The sequence below is a fragment of the Phasianus colchicus genome, chromosome Z (genome assembly GCF_987193195.1).
Source record: "Phasianus colchicus chromosome Z, bPhaCol1.hap1.1, whole genome shotgun sequence".
Taxonomy (NCBI): domain Eukaryota; kingdom Metazoa; phylum Chordata; class Aves; order Galliformes; family Phasianidae; genus Phasianus; species Phasianus colchicus.
In genome coordinates, this window is record NC_143476.1 from 69,876,688 (window position 1) to 69,897,873 (window position 21,186).

Below are 21,186 nucleotides of genomic sequence, written 5' to 3' on the forward strand. Positions count from 1 at the left end.
TTTCTCTAGAAATGTCAGGTATCCACTATGACTACTTCATACAGTCAATGAAAACACATCCGGGAGATCGTTGAGCAAGTTGAAAATATAGAGTGTGGGGGCTGTTTCTGATCTTTTCAAGGTTGGAGATCATCACGTCAGTGGTGAACCAAGATTGGTGTCTTATCAAAGTGTAATGTCTAAATATGTTGAGGGTACATATGTGCGCCTCTGCATGGTGAACTCTCATCTGAGTAGCTCAAACCGAGCATTATCTACCTTTTACAGTGCCACGTTTATTTGTGAGCTGCAATTCCTCATGGTTTGCTGATGTTTTATTCTTGTTGTGGTAAAGTTGATAGTAAACATACGCATAATATGAAGTGTTTTTTAAAGCATGCATTTAACGTGAGATTTTTCTTCTCCTTTTGATCTGCGAAGTCCATATTGAGGTCTTGCCTGGCTCAAGATTGACATATCCACATTGTATCCATTCAGTTTATGTAAATGGTTCAACTGTCTCCTTTGTGTAGTCTTATTGATGCACAGTGGATTGTTACATGCATGAGTTAAGGAACTGCTGGTCAATTTAACTTGTTTTGTCCAGTATATTTTTGGAGTCAAATTGCAAATAGTCCTTAGGTTGCTTATCATTTTTGAACAGATCCTTTCTGGAACAAATATTAGTAAATGCATAAAACTGATAAAATTTAACTAGTCAGTTAAGTGGTCCCTATTTACTGTCAGGAGTAGTAGTTCCATTGAATGTTTCTTAAACAGTGCAGATGAGATGCTTACTCTCAGGAATGTCAGTGTAAGATGACATAGCATTAAAATGAATTCAGGGTCTTGGATGGGTTAAATTGTACAGAGGCTGTGATCCAGCAAAATCTTCCTTCAGAGCCTACCGTAGTTTACCAGATGGGTATTTGGCTTTGGCTATGGAAGGAATACTTTATCCTTCATCCAAGCCAGACTGCTGCTTGTCTTGAAACTATTCTGGCAGGGTCTGTTCAGAGCCCTGCCGCCATCTCCTCCTCCTTTCTCTAACTTAATGCTGCATTTGGTCACTCTGAATACAGGGCCTAGATCCAAAGACCCTGCTATTTTATGATGCAGCATGCATAATAATTACGTAAGTAAAATGCTTGCAACATACTTTGTCTTGCCAGATCTTTGAGCTGGCCAGCAAATGCTAAATTTTAGCAAGTTACTGGTGACCTCATGCACCTTTGCGGAAATCTCAGCACTGGCAGCATTTTGACATAGATAACAGTGAAAACATTCCTGATATTGATCACAGCTGCTGAGGCTTTAGTGCTAGTGTAGACTTAGAAGATGGAGATGTACTCTGCACTATTCATGCTGGTATAAAACTGGGTTATTTTAATCACTAGACTAAGCAATTAGGAAAATTGTGAGGAATCTTTGAGTTACTAGGTATGTGCCTGTTACTCACAGAGATATCACAGCTTCAGAGAGCATTAGTAGTGGAAAGTTGATAGGAAAATTTGTTAACTGAATACAGTGAATTCAGTGTTAGACCCATGGCCTCTCTGAAGTTGGTAAAAGCATTTTCGCTTTACTGTCTCCATAATTTTTAATTGTCCTTGTTTCAATTTAGCTGTTCCTTGAAAGTCAGAGTATGTGTAAGCTCTTGCTTGATGCAGCAGTGGCAACTCTGTGCTTTGAGATAGATACTGAGAAGAGCTAGCATTTCACTGCATAGCCCCCTAGAGTCTGTGGCTTGACTGCTTAGAATTGTAGAATTGGTCAGGTTGGAAAAGACCTTAAAGATCATTGTGTCCAACCACATCCTAACCATACTACCCTAACTCTAAAAGCCCCCTGCTAAATCATGTCCCTGAGCACCACATCCAAACGGTTTTAAACACATCCAGGAATGGTAACTCAATCATCTTCCTGGGGAACCTATTCGAGTGCTTAACAACCCTTTCTATAAAGAAGTTTTTTCCTGGTATCCAACCAAAACTTACCCTGTTGCAACTTAAGGCCATTTCCCCTCATCCTGCAACCAGTGAGAAAAGAACATCTCTACTTTCACTGCAATCTCTTTTCAGATATTTGAAGAGAGCAATAAGGTCTCCCCTCAGCCTCTTCTTCCCCAGACTAAACAGCCCCAGTTCTTTCAGTCTCTCTTCATAGGGCACATTCTCCAAGTCTTTCATGAGCCTTGTTGCCCTTCTTTGGACCTGCTCCAGCACCTCAATGTCCTTTCTGTACTGAGGTGCCGAAAACTGAACACAGTACTCGAGGTCTCACCAGTGCCAAGTACAGGGGCAGGATGACTTCCCTAGTCCTGCTCACCACACCATTCCTGATACAAGTCAGGATGCTATTGGCCTTCCTGGCCACCTGAATATGAGCCAGCCACACTGCTGGCTCATATTCAGCCGACTGTCCATCAGTACACCAAGTCCCTTTCCATGAAGCAGCCTTCCAGCCACTCTTCTCCAAGCCTGTAGAGTTGCTTGAGATTTTTGTGACCAAAATGCAAGACCTGACATTTCCAATTTGTTACCCTGAAACACAGATTACATGCTCAGAATCATACTTCCTCCCATTGCTTTAATGATGCATTTGGATACACGGTCAGATGGCTTTGCTGAGCGCAATAAATATCACTGAAGTTGATTTTCTAGCTGTACGTTTCTGCTACAGGATATTTCTGGGGCTATTGGAAACATACATGCAACAACACTGATAGCAGGCTGTCAGCTACACTTGTTACCCTTATCACCATTTTTTTAGAATGTTATGTAGTTTAAGGTGATGTGTCTTATTGTTTTAGCCTATTAAAAAAAGCCTAGAGAAAGCAGTGGAAAACATTCTGCATTACCATACAAACCAGGAGCTGCACAGGAGTTCTGATGCTTCTGTTCTAAAAGTCAGTGTTCCATTTATTCTTAGCATTTATTTCTGCATTTATCAAAGCTGGTATGGAAGAAAAATACCAGAGCCAGTACAGATTTCCACAGAATTTTGTTTGGTCAGACATAGATTATCTGTCACCCTCTGATAGTCATTCTCTGTATTTTGTTCCAGTGGTGCTTCGCTATCTGAAGAATGATGGGAGGTTGAACTCAGTGATTTTTAGCAACGTACACCTGGCTGATGGGAAACCCCATGCTGTCATCTTATGGCTGAGTGGCCTGCAGAAGGAATTCTGTACAATAGAGTTGTATCTGGACTGTCTGCAAGTAGGTGTCATTCAGGACCTGCCAAAACCATTTTCATCTCTATTGGAGAGATCAGCAGCAGTAGAGTTACGCACCTTCCTGAAGAAACCAGAGGTGAGCAGGAATGCTGGGAGCAGGCTGAGCACTTAAAAGGACCAGCAGAGATCCTCTGGATTACTGAATCCAGACTCTTGAAATAAATTTAAGTACAAGTTTCTTAGAGAACAGCTGAAATCTCAGCTTCACTGAACTGAGTAATCTACTATTCATTTTAAATGTAGTTTTTAGCTTATTGAAAAAATAAAATAAAATTGCAGTTTGTCACTTTTGATGTGAAGTAGTTCTTGGGGACTGAACTTTTTATAAGTTCTTGGGCAGTACAACAGATGCAGCCCTTTGTGACCATTTTAAAAGAGCTCTTGGCTTATGCATATATTTTTTCTTTTAATGGTGATCCACATGGACTAAGACAAAAGAAGAGGCAACTCAAGTGGTAGTAGATATGTCAAAATATCATCTGTTTGACTACAATTAGAGCTTTTCTGCCTCTCTCTCCCAACCAGGGATTGTCATGGCCTTCTATCATTTCCGTATCAGTAGTCCAAGCTAAACAGTATCTTCCACAACCATCTTCCATTGTCCTTAACGTGAAATGTGCATTAGAAGGTGAAAATGCATTCTGCCCCTAGGCTACACCTTTGCTTTGTTTCATTGCAGAGTTGAACATGGGGAATCAATAAGGTGTCCACTTCCTGATTTGAATGTAAATCTGTTTGAGACAGGAAAGATTTATTTGACTTTTGTATACTGCAAATGTAAAAATAAACTAAAAAATCTGAACCTCCTGGTATGTTAGATCACATGAATTGGAATAGTAGGGAGAAAAAATAAATAAAATCACAACTATATGAAAATCTGTGAGGCAGAAGTTTGAGATTTCATTACAGTTCAGATGGTGATGGGTGGTCCCAAAGCGACAGCATAGGAGCCCTGCATGCTAAGGAAATGGAGATCTCTATGAAAAATTAATCTTTCTCTGATATTTCATGTTACTCCCACTATTGTAGTCAAATCATGAGCTCTCAGTTTTTCTTCTCACTTCAGGATACACTGGATGAGCTGAAGCTGGTAACTGGAGGAACACTTGCCCAGGCAAGAAACCTGCAAGACTGTTTTCTTCAACAGGTTGAATCTGCTCCTCAGTACACTGGTAAGGCCAGCAACCTGTTCATTCACTTACCAGTGCAGAAAAGCTGTGGTGGTGAATAGTAAAAATGTGAATAAGCTCTACAGACAAGTAATGATGATTATTTTACTCAGTTGCATCCACGATAATATCCTGTGAATATTCTATAAATAGCTCAGTTTGGAGAAAAAACAAACACAATTACCAGTGATAATGCAAAGTGCTGTTAATTTATGAGAGGAGGCTGTCTGATTAAGTGGCTTTTCAGCATAACTTCATAAGATCATACTTCTGTTACTGTGGTCTGTTTGTGTCAGGTTTTGTTGGCCATCTGAATGTCCTGGACATGGTAAGGATGAGAGATGAGGAGGAGCACAGGAGGCTTCAGGAGATGCTGGTTGCAGCAGTTATAGTGCCTGTGCATCAGTTTGGGAAGAAACAATGAAAGTCAGACATTATAGTTCTGCCACAAGTTATCTGGCACTTCTGTTCATCTGCTGGGCTAGAAATTGGATGCAGGACCAATTCCTTGTCTTCCTGTGCTATGTATTGTGAAGCCTGAGCTGGGAGTGGGGAGAAAAGAAAGGGGGCAGGGGCTGTTGGAATTCCTGCAAGGATGCACTTTGGCAGGATGCAGTCCCGTGTGACAGGCAAGTGTGCTTTCTGATCTCTCAACACAGCAAACCTGGGCTGGACTGGCATATCTGAACTTTCTAGTCCCTGTTAGTCTACTTTCTCACTGAAAGGTAACTGAAGGACTTCACACTGTATTTATAATATTTACATATGTGACTATGGGGGAAGGAGGAAGACAGGGGGAGTGAAAGTGAGTTTGAGGCTTGAAATAGGATTCAGGAAAAACTCATTTTCTCATCCTTTCCTGTTCTCTGCCCTAACCCTGTGGCATTGCTACTTTAGAATAGATTTGATGTCACTGGGAGACAAGATGCGCAATTTGTGTGAGAGCATCTTGCCTATCTTATGTGCATGGAGGAATTGGTTAGAATGAAATCTTTTTTGGCTTGTAGCTAAATAAATTCTCTGTTGAGCACACTTTTGTTTTCTTGCTCTTCAACACATGTGTCTAAACAAAAAAAAAAACAAAAAAACCCACAGCTTTATTTTCAAAGGTCTTTTTTTGCTTTCCTGCAAATCAACAGGGATTTACAAATACATAGGAAGGGTAATTCAGTGATGTATTCTGGAAAAATTCTCTGCGTTCTGAGCAACATTATCAGATTGCAGATTTGAAGCTTTCTCAGTTGTCTCTTTTTTTCTCATTATAAATAATATGAACTGTAGTAGTACAGAGAAATATTGTTTCTCCCTGTCTGCATTCAATATGGCTGAGCTATTTGGACTAGCACTCCGATTCTGTTGTTTATAACTTTTGAGTGTAATTAGTACCATATTAAACCTAATATTAAAGAAAAAAAAAATCCCTCACAAATTTATTCAAAGTCTCTATAGTCAAATCTAGTGAAGGAATAGATGCAAACATTCCAACAGCAATATTAACTCAGCTGCCTTACCCTTTGTCCCTTCTACAGGAGCGATATATCATATAACTGCAATTTTACCTTCAGCCAGAAAAAACAGAAATGTAAATACTTCCTCCATGGATGTATAATACCTATATGTTTTGGTAAAAACATGTTTTCATATTAATCAAAATCATTGGAGGAGAGCTTTTGACTTGAAAAACTGTGCATGATTTTGACAGTTTGGTCATTGTTCACTACTGTAGCAGTAGCATTCCTTAGTGCTCAGCATGGGAGACTGAAACAATTAGGCAGTATAGCTAAGAGCTTACAATGTGATGGTTGGACAAAGGCACCAAATTCAAGAGTTTTTTTTTAAACCTAACTATGGTTAAAGACAGTGTGGCAACACACAGAGAAGCATATGAGTGAGAGAAGTATAGTTTTCCACAAATTGTCTAGCAGTAGTAAAGAGAGCTTTGGAGGCTTTGTACTTGATAGAGGTTTTCTTCCATGGATTGGTCAGATTTTGAAGATACTGTCTTCTGGCAAGAAGTTTATAACCTGTGTTAGGAGATATTTCCTTCTGTTTATTTTAAACCTGCATCTCTGTAGTTATGTGTGTGATTTCTGTATGTATCTTCTCCGTGTAGCAGACTGACAAGAAATCAACTACTGAACATCCCTCAGTCATGGCTGGTTTCTAATTTTGGCCTAGTAACCAGAAACTCTCTGAACAATGCTTCAGGACTAATTTTGCTGGATTGGTCTGTAGTGAGGTGCTTAAGCCAGTATCAGCTCCCTAGAGAGCTAGAAGAAGGCACGATATGTATGAGGCATTTCAATGGTCTGAAGTCATACAACCTAGTGTTTGTGTCAGTCTGCCTGGTCTGATTAGCTGAGCAATGAAGCTGGCCAACTGCTCCAAATCCAAGGACCTATACAAGATCCAAAGAAAATATGGGCAAATATATTCCAGTCATAACCTCAGGCTTATGGAGAAGGGCCTTTGGTTGCTTGTGGACAGTTCTTCAAATCCTTCTCTGAATTCAAGTGTTGATGAGGGATCTGGAGCACAAGCACTATGTGGAGTGGCTGAAGGAACAGGGATTGTTTCTTCTGGAGAGGAGCAGGCTCAGGGGGAACATTGCTGTCTACAATGACCTGAATGGAGATTGTGGTGAGGTGGGAGTTGGCCTCTTCTCCCACGTAACAGTGATAGAATGAGAGGGAACGGCCTCAAGTTGCACCAGAGAGGTTCAGGTTGGATATTAAGAAAAATATCTCCTCCAAAAGAGTGCTCAGGTGCTGGAACAGACTGCTCAGGGAGGTAGTTGAATCACCATACATGGAGGTGTTCAAGAAATTATTAGATCCAGTGTGTCCAACCTACAGGCCACATGTGGCCCAGCACAGCTTGCATTGCAGCCTGTGCCACCTGCTGCCACATCATCATGATGGCAGCTCTGTCGTGGGGCCTGGGGAGAGTGCAGTGCTGACATAATATGACATTATGCTTAATTTGCAAGGAAAACTGTCAGTTTTCAAATATTACATTTTGGAAGACATTATATGCAGGAACATGCTGCGAAATTTGATGCGTATCAAGGAGTTTTTCATAAGGATGAAATAGAGGAACTAAAAAAAAATTATGTTGGCTCAACAAAATACTTTTTCAAAAAAAAAAGTTAAATGGACTCTATTATAAAAACTAGTTAAGTGAAACCAGATCTGATTGCAAAAAAACCAAAACCATTTCCTGATGGTGAGTTTGTTAGCAAACATATGGAAAGCATGATGGATATAATGTCCTGATTAAAAAAGAAAAGAAAAATGGATGTTTCTAGAATATTGTTTGTCTCACCAGTCTATAGCCAGGTAGACTGAAGAAATAGGAACAATGATCGAAAAAAGTTTAGAGAGTAAAACTGCTAATTTCAAGTTTTACACTTGGTGATAAATGGAAGTACTGATGGTGCAGATACAGCTCAACCTGCCATTTCATTACAGGTGTTGATAACAAATATAATGTCACTGAAGAAATGCATGAGATGGAAAGACACAACTACATCTGTTGATTTGTATGAAACGGTTAAAAAAAAAAAACACATTAAATTATGAAACTTTTCTCTAACCTTTGTCAATCTATCTGGTATAGCTACAGGTGGTGCCCTGGTGATGATTGGTAAAAAGGAGGGACTTAAAAAAAAAAAAAAGAAAAAATAGAAGATGATGCAGTTAACACCAGTAACTCACATTTCATGAAATATCACTGCACAAGGCATCAAAAAAATCTACGTGCAAAAACTTTAGTTAATGTCATGCAAGTAGTCATCAAACTCTGAATTTCATAAAGTCCAGTTCTAGAAGTTCCTTAGAAGTATGGCTGCTGATTATGGGGTTATCATTTACTTATCTGAAGGAAGGTGGGTAGGTAGGGGTAAAATGCTAAAAATGTAGACTTCATGATTTGCAAAGGGAAATCAAGTCCTTTTATGGAATCAAAAGGAAGATGTGTGCCAGAACATGAAGATTAAAAGTGGCTCATAGATATAGCATTTTTGATGGACTTGACCGCTCACTTAGTTGAGTTAAACACATGTCTTCAAGGTGAAAATCGCCTTGACTGTGCTATGTTTCAGAAACAACAGCATTTTAAATGAAACTTAAATTACGGCGTGCTGAAATTATGGCAAAAATTTCATACATTTTCATACATTGACTGAACACAGTTCTGTGACTGTCAGTTAGTGAACAATGAAAAATATGTTTTACATTTTGATGCAGGAGTTTGAGAATAGGTTTCAAGATTTCAAAAAAAGTCATCGTTTTTTTTTGTGTATTTGCAATTCTATTTTCATTTGACTTAAATGCATTACTTGCAGATTTTCACATGGAATGTACAGAGTTGCAATGACACATTCAACTCAAAGAAAAATTTGAACATGTCTACTTACCAGGCTTTAATAAGATCTCTCCTAGCAGAGGAGAATATCTCTCGCTTCACAGTCACGCCTGATTCATGTCATAGCTTTTTGGCAGTACGCACATTTGTGAACAACTGCTGTCAAGAAAGAAGCACAGGAAGGGTAGTATTTCATCAAAAATCTCTGGGCACATTGAGAACTCAGTAGGAGGGGCAGCCACTGCCTTTGAACTGGCCTGATGCACTGTCAGTTTCACAAAAAACAAGGTCATCAAACTAGTTTTATGTCTTTGTTGCTCCCTATTTTTTATATTTTAATAAGAAATTCATTTTTTAAAATGTTACTTATATGTATTAAAATTGTTACATATTTTATATGCGGCCCAAGGCAATTCCTGTTTGCTCTGTCTGACCCAAGCAAGCCAAAAGGTTGAACAACCGTGTTTTAGATGTTGTAAGAGACATACATGGTTTAGTGGGGAAATGGTGATAGGTGAATGGTTGGACTAGATCTTGGAGGTCTTCTCCAACACTGTGATTTTATGATTCTGCTATTGTGAAAGATATTCTGGTAGATTGTTACTGACTCAAAATACAGATGTAGACACTAGCTGTCCAGCACTAGTACCTAAGTTGGCCAGTTATGGGAGAGACCGTGTAGTAGGACTGGATAACCATTTACCTTGAGTGTGTATTTGTGGCTTACCCTGCTTGCTCCCAGGAAAAATGCCACTCCCCAGTAGGTTTCACAACATGCTGTGTCCCAGCAGCACCCTAAAGGACCTCTCCAGGTTTTTACCATGAATCATCAGCTATTCTGCTACTAGTAAGGCTTTTACTGTAGGACTTAGCTTTATATGTAGGAGGAAAAAAATACTACTGTTGGTCACTTGTTTATGCTTTGCTATCTATATTTGCCAATGGGACACACAATTCATAGAGTATAACACGTTTAGTCTACCTTAATAGTGGACAGTCCACAAAATTTAAGTGTGAAAAATAGATGTGCTTTTTCATTCAAATGCTAACCAACAAAGAAACATCTGAAATCTTGATTTTTTGCTGATTTCAGTCAGTAACGCCAAGAATATTTTATGCTTAAAAACAATACAAACAAAACAAGAACAAACTCCAATATCTGGTCTGACAGCCTGCATGCAAAGTTCTGTTATGGGATTCTGAAATACTCATAATATCAACTTTTACCACCTTCTTCCCTAGATAAAAATAAGAAAAGAATGGGACTTTCAGAGGGGCAGGATCTTGAATAGACTGTTTCTGAGTCTTTACACTTGGTGAGAAAATCTGAAATAAAGAAAAAGTAGCATATGTGTAATTGTACAATTTGCACTAGAATGTTTGGAAACACTGAGAAATGCTCTGAAGTACCAAACAGTGAGATAAACATTAAGAAAAGTATTTTTCATGCAAGCTTACAATACTCTTAAAGAAACACATGAATCAACTTCCCTGAAGCCATTGGATATAATATCAAAATAACCAGCCTGCTTGGAATGCGAATCAGCAGTTATTTGTTGCATCTGTTTTGGCACATAGACTTTGAGAAGCAAATAAGAGGAGTAAACAAATAGCTGCTTGAGAAAGCTGCAAACTTCTAAGTGAGCTACAGACTCAAACTAGTGTCCTAAACATACTTTTTGTTTTTTCCTGGCATTGGATCAAAACTGATGTTTTGTTTAACAAATGTGAATCTTGTGTAAAAATTATAGGTCAATTCTGTTCCTTTCCTATAGTTCATTACAGATGCAACTTTTTTTTATCTAGATATTAAAAAAATATTATAAAAATAATATACAGATATTAAAAAATCTCAGATTTTTTAAATTATTTTTTGGTATTGAGAACTGTCTGAGAACTTGTGGCCTGTTGAGTAGCTATTTTCTGCACCCCTCTAGAAGAAAAAGTGACTGTGGAACTAGTGCACAGAGCATTGAGTAGTCTTTTGGAAGAAAAGCCAAGTGACTGCACAGGTACTGAAAAGGCTGTTTTGGTCAGAGTGACTGCATGGTTTCATTTAGGGTTACTGGTCTCAGGCTGGTGGCATTAACTGCCATTATTGTTATTTTTTAGCAGAGAGTTTTGATGCTGATAGAAGGGTAGAAAAATCAGACTGATTGTCTCTTTGTGTGAGAGGGAAGTTTGTGCTTTCTCTAGTTGTTTCTGTGGCTTACTGTTCAGTTTGGTCCAGTAGAATCTTGTTCATGCAAATCCCTCTGTAACAATTAGAATTAGATACTGTGTTTGCTCTAAGCATAGCTACAGGACTTAAGCAACAGCAGTGTGTGGCCTTCTTGGCTTTCAAGATATTTCCATCTTGCATTTCAGAAACAATAATGAAAAAGTGAAAAATGATAAAGTGTTATGCATTGTGTACTCTTCTGTTGCTGTTTCTCTACAGGTGATTTTAATAGGCAGCTGATGAATCAGATGGTGCAAATGAACCAGATACTGGGAGAGGTGAAAGACCTTCTCAAACAACAGGTACTGTATGAGGACCTCATTAAGGAATATCCCAAGCTTTGTGACTTCAGTGGGGTCAGTGGAGAATTTGTGCAAGCAGTGAGCTTCTGCACTGAGCTCATTGCCTCTGATGCATGACACAGTGAGAAGAAGCAACCTGATGGATCCTGGTACAGGTATATCTGAATTGAACGTAAATTTGTTCCAGTTGCTGCTTGCTCTCAGTACTGGATTTAGAAGTGCGTAGCTGTTGTTAAGTTAAACCTACTGAACTGAAGTATTACCATTACCACTGTTCTTAACTTTACAGAGAACAAAGAGCAACTGATTTCAAGATGATGTATATGTTTTGAGTTGTCTGAGTGGCATATTGGGAAAAATTGTAACGGTTCTACTGGCAGCCAGATACAAACTACCTGTATCTAAACAGTGTTTATTTTCTGTATTCTTAAGGTCAAGGAAACAACTTTTTTGAGAAATACCATAGCTGAGTGCCAAGCATGTGGTGAGTATTCCTGCACTGCTTGTAAAAGAAAACTATATGAGATGTACATTCATTTAGAAACTAACATCAATTTTACTTGGCGTCTTAAGTACATTCAGAAAATCCTGTATCCAAAGTTTTTAGATATGTTGATCACAAATTTAAAATAGATTTTCATTAGAAAAAAAGTTTTATCTAATAATCGATTATCAGATGAAAAAAAAGTTTTTATACCTCAATAGGGTTATAAAAACCCTGTAAACAAGCCGTACTGCTTGTTAGTAACAGTGCTGTCAGTTCTTGCTTTGCCATGATGATGTACCACATATTCCAGGGGAAGGAGACGCTGTCAAATGCCTCATCATCAGTCTTAGTGGGAAGACAACTGAGGAGCCACATTCTGCACTAGCTGTTGAATGTCAGTCTGAGGAAAATCCCAGATAGTCTGTCTGGAAGTAGTCTGGTTCTCTGCAGGTTGTCACTGGTTAACAGCAGTAAGATCCAAAAGAGAGTGTCCATCTTTTCACTAAATGAAAGAGATATATTCCTGAATGCTACAGCATGGCCCTTTTACACAAGCGCAAGACTCATATGCTCTCAATATAGAAACAGAAAATAGTCCCTCAGTGAGTGAAGTAAAAGGCCTTATGGGTACCAAGTCTTTTTGATTGTTTCTTCTGAACTATCCACCTTAACAAGATTGAGTTGAGCTCCAACCAAGTTTAAACTATGCTAGTGCTGAAGAAAAAGTCTTTAATCTTGCACAGATGCAAAGATGTAGTCCACGCATTGGTACCAGGTGTCAACACCAGCCAGAGCCTTGGAAAATCTTACTTTTGCACAGTGCTGGTCTCTGTGTCTGACCCAGTGTGCTTACATGTCCAGGTGTGCATTCATGGGCTGCCAGCTATTGCTTTATTCCCTGTACTTGTCAGATATGTTTTTATAAAATCAAGGCATTGTTTTTTTTACAAAGTAGTGATGCTGCTAAGTGCCCAGAAGAGTACCTCATACCTTCAAACTTTAGTCTCTTGGGCATTTTTTGGTCATCTGAGGATACTGGCTTTCACCATTTTCTACCCTGGCCAGCAGCAGAATCTGTACTGGGACTGACCTAGCAGGAGGGTACCCACATGTAGCCAGGAGCAGCATGGGAACCTAACAAAGCAGCCTTAATTTCCCGCGTCTAGGGATGAAACACCCTGCTGGGCCGTTGCCAGCATAAAATCTCTTCAACCATAGCACAGCTGGTAGCAGTGTGTAGAAACGCGAAGTCCCAGCTGAGCAGCATCCTGGGGATCTTTTCAGAACATTTGCCAGCCGAAAGCCATGATTGATGTTTCTCTCAATTGCTAAAACTGCTCTTCTTTCTGCATTGAAGGTTTGGGAATGGTGAATTTTCCAACTCCGCTTCCTAGGCATAGCAAACCCAAGTGTGAAACAAGTTCCTGCTTCAGGGGAGTCAGGTGCATGGAGACAGCTGAAGGAATTCAGTGCGGCCCGTGCCCTGACGGATTCACAGGGAATGGAGTGACATGCTCTGATATTGATGAGGTAAAATAGTAATTTTCACTGAATTAAAAAAAAAGAAAAACACCTGTTTCATGTACAGCAGTGGATTGCTGATGCTTGCTGTTCATAGCATTTGCTGACTGTTTGCATAGTGCATATTAATTCATTCTGATTTGATTCTACCTCCCTGTTTTGCTGTTGCTGCAACTGTATGGAGATAAATGTGTGAGAGCTTGAAATACCCTGTTGGGATGGGAAGTTAAAGGAGTTAAATCTATTCTACAGAAGATTCTGTAAATTCTTACATGTGCAGAGCAGCGGAAACACTTCCTGTTGACATGGGCTTTGTATCTTCCAACTGTAATGATCCTGATCTGCCCTTGGAGACTGAAGCCCTCTGTTTATCCCTAACTGTAGCTGTGTTTTCAGCCTAACCTTTAAGATCTATGGCAGCAAATAACCAATTATTCCTTCTTTTTTTTTTTTTATTTATGGCTATGATGAAAGCTGTTTTTTTTTTCTTGTGCTACATGCTGGCAATTCAGAACTTGCTTGGATTGAGGACTGAAGTAATAGATTTACAGTATCTTAAATGATGAAACAAAACCTTTATTAAGTAAAATGTGTCACTTAACTCAGAACTTACTTAATTCAAACAACTGAAACACCTACAGCTTCATGTGCTTCATGGTTTTTCTGTATGATGATTTTTGCCATTACCCTTTAGTGATTTTATTCTTATTTTTTTCCCTCTGTAAAAATGCCTGGATGTATTAAACCAGGGAATTGAGAGAACTAGGTCATTAATTGTGCCTGTGAATATCACAGTGCTATCAGTGTACTTCCTAATGATGTCAGATAGCAAGAGCAATTCTCCTTTTTCACTTTCCTGGCCAAAAGAAGATGTCCTTTGACTGCTTGTTTGGTTTACTCTCTCCTGAAGACCATCAGCAGAAAGGCTGCTTTGTGCCCAACTTATCTTTGTGAGAAAAACACTGGGAAGAGAAAATGGGTTGAGTGTGGCAGATTCTAGAGTTGTAAATGTGTCTTTATTTTGCCTCACATGTGTTTGCTGCAGCAGAAGGTGCAAAAAAACAGAGGTAAAGCTCTAAAATGTGAATGCAAGAGGTGAACTGGAGACAGCTGTGATGTGAATTCCATGCCAGGCAGCCATGGTGAGATACTTAGGCCAGGTGACATGGAGCCTGTTGGTATGGAAAGGGTCAATTTCTTGAGCTGCACCCAAACATGCACATAGCTCCTCTCTGCTGTTTTCAATCTTGGAGCAATTCTACCCATGATAGCAGTGTTGGGAAAACAAGCCAAGACTGGTGTGTGATGTCCCAGTGATTAGGCTTCCCTGAGCAATCATGATGTACCACCACTCTGCATGACAGAACTGATTACTAGAAATAGTGAGGAATTTTACCTAAATGATATCATACTCAAATGACAACTTGTTTGGTGCATTTTGTTCATCAGAAAATAGCTCCCGTAGCAACTGGATTTTCACTTATGGTAAGCAGAGTGAGAAAAGAGATGATAATGTTGCCTAATAAAAGGGTCTTTGTCATGTTACTTGTTTTCCTGGGTTGGCTGAGGCTGAAGTAATTTATTTTTAAGGTTCTCTAGGAATCTCTCCTAGTATTATAGCTTTCTACTGAGTGAACTATTTCTGTACTTCATAAAAATTGGCATTTAAAATGGTGCTTTAAAGAAATCTATGGAATTGAGGAAGTTTCTAGGTTTCTTTAAGAGCTACTGTCATTCTTTCAAAGACTGTTAAAATATCTGCAACAAGCTCCCTTTTTTACCATCTTAAAGACATTACTTTCATAGGCTGTATTTGAGCTGCAGCTCTGCTCTATTCATGATGTAATTTGAGTGCCCTCTCCTGGATACAATAAAAAATCCACATTAAATAATTTCCTATGCTAATTGCAGACACAGTTCCATTGAATTGTATGCTCAGTTACTAGTCATTAACTGCACAAGTTTCATGTTTGTTGTTGTTTGTGAATGTGCTCTGGCATGTTCTGCCTTCATTTTAGAATTTTTTTGTTGTTATTGTTAATTATGGAAGGAGGAAAGACGCATTCTTTTAAACATTTTTTTTAAATCCTGTGTGTTTTTTATGTATTGTCTCTGAGCCATAAGCAGTGTGATGACGTATTAATGTTCTCAGTTCTTCCACAGGCACTACTTAGTGGCTACTGTTGATACTTGAGAGGCAGCAGTACAGGGATATAGTTCCTGAACTGGCACCCACAAGGCCACTGAAATGGAGTTAAAATCATTCTGTAAAACCACACAAGGCAGTGAACTAAATAATGTCTTTAGTCTAACGCTGGTGCTGTGAGTGTGTGGTATTTTGGGAGAAGTGCTGAGGGTTGCCCGTTGGCTTCTGGTCTAGAAATGTGTGGGTGCCACCGCCGCAGGCCTGTTCATCTGGCTTATACATTGTATTCGGTTTACTTCTGACTATGAGATTTGCCCAAACAAAAGAAAATGCCACGGCTGCTTCTGTATGTACAAAACACAATTGAGAGACCATTTGTGGGTTGTAACCTTGCTGCTTTCCTGATAGTGTCTGGGCCCCTCCAGTGATATTCTCTCTCCACAGAAGATTAACTTGCCCAGCAAAAGGAAGGATGAGAATCAGAGCTCAGGGCATCAACTACTGGCGAAAATGAAAGAATGAAAGATTGTGTCATTTAAATTACAGAGTTAGCTGAAGACAAGCTGGAGTCAAACATACCTGAAACTTTTCTCTGCAAGTCAGCTTTTTAGCAGAACATAGAAGAACATTCAGACATTTGCATTTAACATTACCTAGGCAGGTTGACTGAGAGGTCTATGTGCACAGTCAGAGTCTGAACATTACTGAAGTACAAACAAGTGCTCATTTGATTTTTTTTTAATTTTTTTTTTTTTCCCTTCCAGTGTCATTACAGCCCCTGCTTCCCTGGAGTGCGTTGTGTGAATACAGCTCCAGGTTTCCGTTGTGAGACTTGTCCCCCAGGATATACAGGACAAACGTTGCAAGGAGTAGGACTGAGCTATGCCAAGAACAACAAGCAGGTGAAAGACAGTATTCTTACAGTAACTTCCACTGCGTGATGATAGCTTATGTTAATTGTGTATCAGTATTGTATTTTATTTATGTTTTGGTCATTCCATAGTTGCCTTAGAAGATCTAAAATTGTATTTTCCTACCTTTGGTGAGTATTAAAAGTTTAATAATTAGGAATAGTGTGCAAATTCTCTGTATCTCACAGTATCTTTTCTGAATTTATAAGTGTTTGGAAACTTGTTTAAAAATTAAGGAAGTGGACATGTTTGCCATTCTAGAATTGGTTTCAAGAAGAGGCTGTGGCACTTCACTAGACTTAAACTTTGGTGGATTTTCTTCAGACTTAGATCTCAAGCTGACCTGTTTTTTATTACGTTGTTTTGCTTTATTGCTAGGTCTGCTTAGATATTGATGAATGTCAGAATGGTGGGCACGGAATCTGTGTTCCAAATTCTCATTGTATAAACACTTTGGTAAGCAATTTTTCATTTCTGACCTTTTTTTTTTTTTTTTTAAAATGATTGTTTTAAAATTCCTTGAGGCTAGAATTGGATTTGTGGTTCTCACTGAAGAACTGAATAATATATTCTGCTTGTCGGCTGCATCTAAACCAAAGAATCTCTGCCCCTTTTTGTGAATAAAAATGAAATAATCAATACTTGATTTGGCATTCGTATGTCTGCCTGAGTTGTATATGTATTGCTTGCCACGAGGACTGGTAATAACTCTTCTTTCCACATCCTCCAGTTATGTGTACTTACGAGTGTGTTGTGGCAAGGAACCTCCTTTCAAAAACTTAATCTTTCCTTCCTCTCATCTTTTCCCGTAAGGAATTGCTGCAAATAAACTTTCCTCAACAAGCTTTCATGTAAGAAGTCTCCACTTCGTAAGGATATTTATATGGTATTAGGTATTGCTCTATATAATCATGAAGAAAAGGAGAGCTGCAATTAATAAAGCACATTTAATACAGCTGGATATTAAATCCAACAAGTAAAAAGAGTTTGAAATATGTTAGGATCAAATAGACTTTGTGTATAAACGTTTTAGTGCTATAAAGCAATTTGGACCTTTCACTTCACTTATGCTACTGTCAGTTGTTTTTTTCCTGCTACACCTGACTGCACAGAGCAGACTTTGTTCGTAATAGGAGAGGGTTTTAAAAAAACCTGCAGGTTAAAACAGGGTCTGTTTTGCAACCAAATACTGTTGAGGCTGCCAGCAGTGTTCCATGTGGTGTGTTTCCCTTGCAAATAGGGACTGCACTCTGCTCAGTAAGTTTGTCTCTATGCATAGGTGTTTTGGTGTCTGGATTGCATCTCTTGCATGTTACAACATGTACTGCATGACTAACCTTCTAGATGCTGTCAGGTTTGGTTAGCACAGGCCAAAAGGAGGCCCGCCAGCTGTCAAGTGTCAACATGTGGATTTTTGTTCCTGTGTTGTTTTAAAAAGAATTTGGTCTGGAAAAGCTGCCTTAAAGGCAGTTTAACTGCCTAAAGGCGGTTTAACGCATACCAGGGCTTGATATAGACAGAATATACTGAGAAAATTTCGCAGATTCCAAACCATGATGTCAATTAGAAAACATGTAGACTGTTACATTTTATAAAAGTGTTGCCATTTGCATAGTCAGTGATCATGTGATCATGTCAGAGATCAGTCATCTATATGTTTCAGACTGAAAGTATGCAGATGGCACAGAGTTCAAATTTAGGAACACAAGACAAAATTTGCCCAGTTGAGTTGTAAATTCCTCTCTGTAATGCTGGACTGGGACATTGCAGTAGACTTTGTGTGGGAAGAGCTAAGTTGTCTGGAGCACCTTAATTTCAAAGGCTTAAGTTTGTTGAAGATCCATCTACTTCTTTTCTTTGACAGAAGTAACTATTGTCAGAATCAAAAATATCTCGAGTTGGAAGGGACACACATGGATTGTGTCAAACTCCTGGCTCCACACAGCACAGCCCAAAATCCAAACTCTAAGTCTGAGAGCATTGCTCAGAAGCTCTTGAACTCTGGTGGCCTGGTGCCTCAGCACTGCCCTGGGCAGCCCATTCCATGCCCACCGCCCTCTGGTGCAGCCCCTGTCCCCAGCCCCCAGCTGCCCTCCCCTGGCACAGCTCCATGCCGTTCCCTCGGGCCCTGTCGCTGTCACACAGAGCAGAGCTCAGCGCTGCCCTCCGCTCCCTGTCAGGAGCTGCAGCCGCCATCAGGCCTCCCCTCAGCTCCTCTGCTCTGTGCTCAGCACACCCAGGGGCCTCAGCTTCTCCTCGTACTTGCTTTTCACTGTCTTTCTAGCCCTTCTTTGAATGGTCTGTAATAGTTTCCTGTCCTCCTTATATTGTGTTGCCAAGTTCTCTTTAAGAAATACATATCTATTTCAATAAACTTTTACATGAGAGACAAAGCCACGTTAGATACCTAAAGTTAACCTCTTCTCATCAGCATTTGTCTGCTTATATCTTTTACTGTGAGCACAAACTGAGACTCTTTGTGAGATTCTCTGGCTTCTTTTTTTTTTTTTTTTTTTTCCTAAGATAGTAGTACAAATACAATTCGTAAAAATGTATTTATGCTTCTAAATAAACCATTGAAAAAGCTTGCATGGATGTTCTTACTGCCGTGTGAATGAGGTTTTCAACTCCTGAATTCCTTTCCGAAGAACATGATTTATCTCATATTGGCTTAAAAGCATCTAAATTAAAAAATAATAATGGAGTAAATACAAGATAAGTCTTCTTGACTTTCTGTCATTATTGTACCCCGTTCAGCTTAGATAAGAGTTGGATCAGTCTTACACTGAAATAAGAGCATCCAGTCTGAATAAACAGCAGGTGCTTAGAATTTTACACAGTTTTGACCATTTGGAATTAGCTGATAGTGATACTGGTTGAAACAATGCACTGTGTGGAGCCTGTTGTTGCTGCAGGACTTTTCTTTGGCTAAACAAAAAAACTGGTCTTGACAGGTGTGAATTGAGCTTGTTTTAGAGTTTGTAGTGTGGGAGAAAAACCTGATTTCTGTGTGAAAAGTCTGTTCACTGTGCAAGAAGCCTTAGTGAGTGAATTTGCACAGAGTAAGCAGTGTGACATGAGTCTTGCTCACACACTTGCTTTAAAAAGTATGTTAAAAAGGGCTTGCAAGTAACATTTTGTTCTTACAGGGCTCTTATCGCTGTGGCCAGTGCAAATCAGGATATACAGGCGACCAAATCAGGGGGTGCCAGGCTGAGAGAAGCTGCAGAAGTCGAGCCCTCAATCCATGCAGTGTCCATGCCCGGTGTATTGAGGAAAGGCGAGGAGAGGTGACATGTATTGTGAGTTCATAAATTCATTCATTTGTACAATTAATAACAGCTGAAAGTAAGCAAGTCTCTGTGGTCATTATATCAGTACAGTTGAGTAATCAAACTAGCACACTGGCCCAGACCAGTTATGAAAATAACCAAATTGGGTCTATCTTGCAATTTTTTTTCCCTCCTGCATCACTTCTATAAGGCAGCCATACTCATGTGCCATATTTGCTTTGTGAGCTACGTACATTTGTGTAATTACAGTTTTTTGGGAATGGTTTTTATAGACCTTCTGCATTCTCCTCAGAAAGGACTCTCTCTGCAACCTACTGCTGGGAATGTGCTTTCACAGAGGGGTTGGAGTAGGTGATCCCCAGAGATCCTTTCTAATGACTGCAATTCTGTGATTCTTTGTGATTCACTAGTGTTGTTGTACAAAATGCATCACAAGGGCAATTCCCTCTCTTGGTGCTCTACTGAGTGAGGGGGTTTTTGGCTGCATAACCAAAACTATGGTTTCTGTCAGCATACCCACAGTGCTTGTATTTGTCTGCTGATAGAGATGGTAGGTTTCCAAATGAGATCACAGATTCTATGCACAGTATAGACTGCATTGTGCTTTCCCTCCCTGGGAGCAGCTGGGCACTAAGTGACATATGACTGTTTATTATAACAGTCTAATTGTATTTTGTAGTTTTTTTGAGGTTGCAATGGGAGAAGAGAGTCTAATCCCATGCCCTGAATTTGGATGCAGTACATGCTTTTGCTGGTGCTTGCTTTGGTCTCATTTTAAGGCCATCTTTTTCAAAGAAGAAATGAGGCTGTTTTAAGGCCATGCAGTAATGGAAAGATACCTAGATACTTGTATCAGGCAAGTCCTTGCTTTCAGGAGAGGCCACATGAATTTCTCTGCGCGTATGTTCAGTTACAAATTAGAGTTTGCGTTGAATAATGCCTATGTCATTGGCTAGGAGGAACTTGTGTGCTGATGTACTTACGCTGATACAAACTCAGTAACCGCCAGAACAGTTTTCTATTAAAATATTCTCTGATCAATGAAATACTGAATAAAACATCCAGCTGATTCTTGGTCCCTTGCTGCATCGAGGCAGAACATGCACATAGCACCTCAGCATTTCTTTTTTCGAGCTGCAGGTAAAGAACCAAAACTGATTCCTGTTGATTACTGTAAAAAAAAGTATAACTCCTTTTGAAATCATTAAGTGTTGCAGCCAGACAGTCCATTTAAAACAAAACCTTAGCTTATGCTAACTGTTCCTAGATACAGAGAACTTGAATTATAGTTTACTTTCCACACTGGGAGATGCTAAGGTGTATTTCAGTATACTACAATGCCTGTTTACGCCTCTTCATATATTAGTATTTTCAAAGTTGATATTACTGCATTGATCTATTAATCTTTTGGTAGTACTGCCTTGTTTTATTGATAGTGTGGCATTGGCTGGGCTGGTGATGGTTATATTTGTGGAAAAGATGTTGACATTGATGGCTACCCTAATGAAGAGCTCTCTTGCCCTGCTGAAAGCTGCAGAAAGGTAAGAAATTCTT

General features: G+C 39.4%; 1 protein-coding gene across 3 annotated transcripts in view; it reads left to right on the top strand.

The window, feature by feature from the left end:
- Window positions 1-21,186, top strand: part of THBS4 (thrombospondin 4) — a 41,729-nt gene that overhangs the window by 8,795 nt on the left and 11,748 nt on the right. For all 3 annotated transcript variants that reach the window (XM_090130875.1, XM_031610164.2, XM_090130873.1), the window contains exons 3-11: window positions 3,046-3,293; window positions 4,284-4,389; window positions 11,192-11,274; window positions 11,707-11,758; window positions 13,119-13,291; window positions 16,193-16,330; window positions 16,718-16,795; window positions 19,489-19,641; window positions 21,069-21,173. In XM_090130875.1, coding sequence (XP_089987001.1) covers window positions 3,046-3,293; window positions 4,284-4,389; window positions 11,192-11,274; window positions 11,707-11,758; window positions 13,119-13,291; window positions 16,193-16,330; window positions 16,718-16,795; window positions 19,489-19,641; window positions 21,069-21,173 — 1,136 coding nt within the window. The remainder of the gene's footprint in view (window positions 1-3,045; window positions 3,294-4,283; window positions 4,390-11,191; window positions 11,275-11,706; window positions 11,759-13,118; window positions 13,292-16,192; window positions 16,331-16,717; window positions 16,796-19,488; window positions 19,642-21,068; window positions 21,174-21,186) is intronic.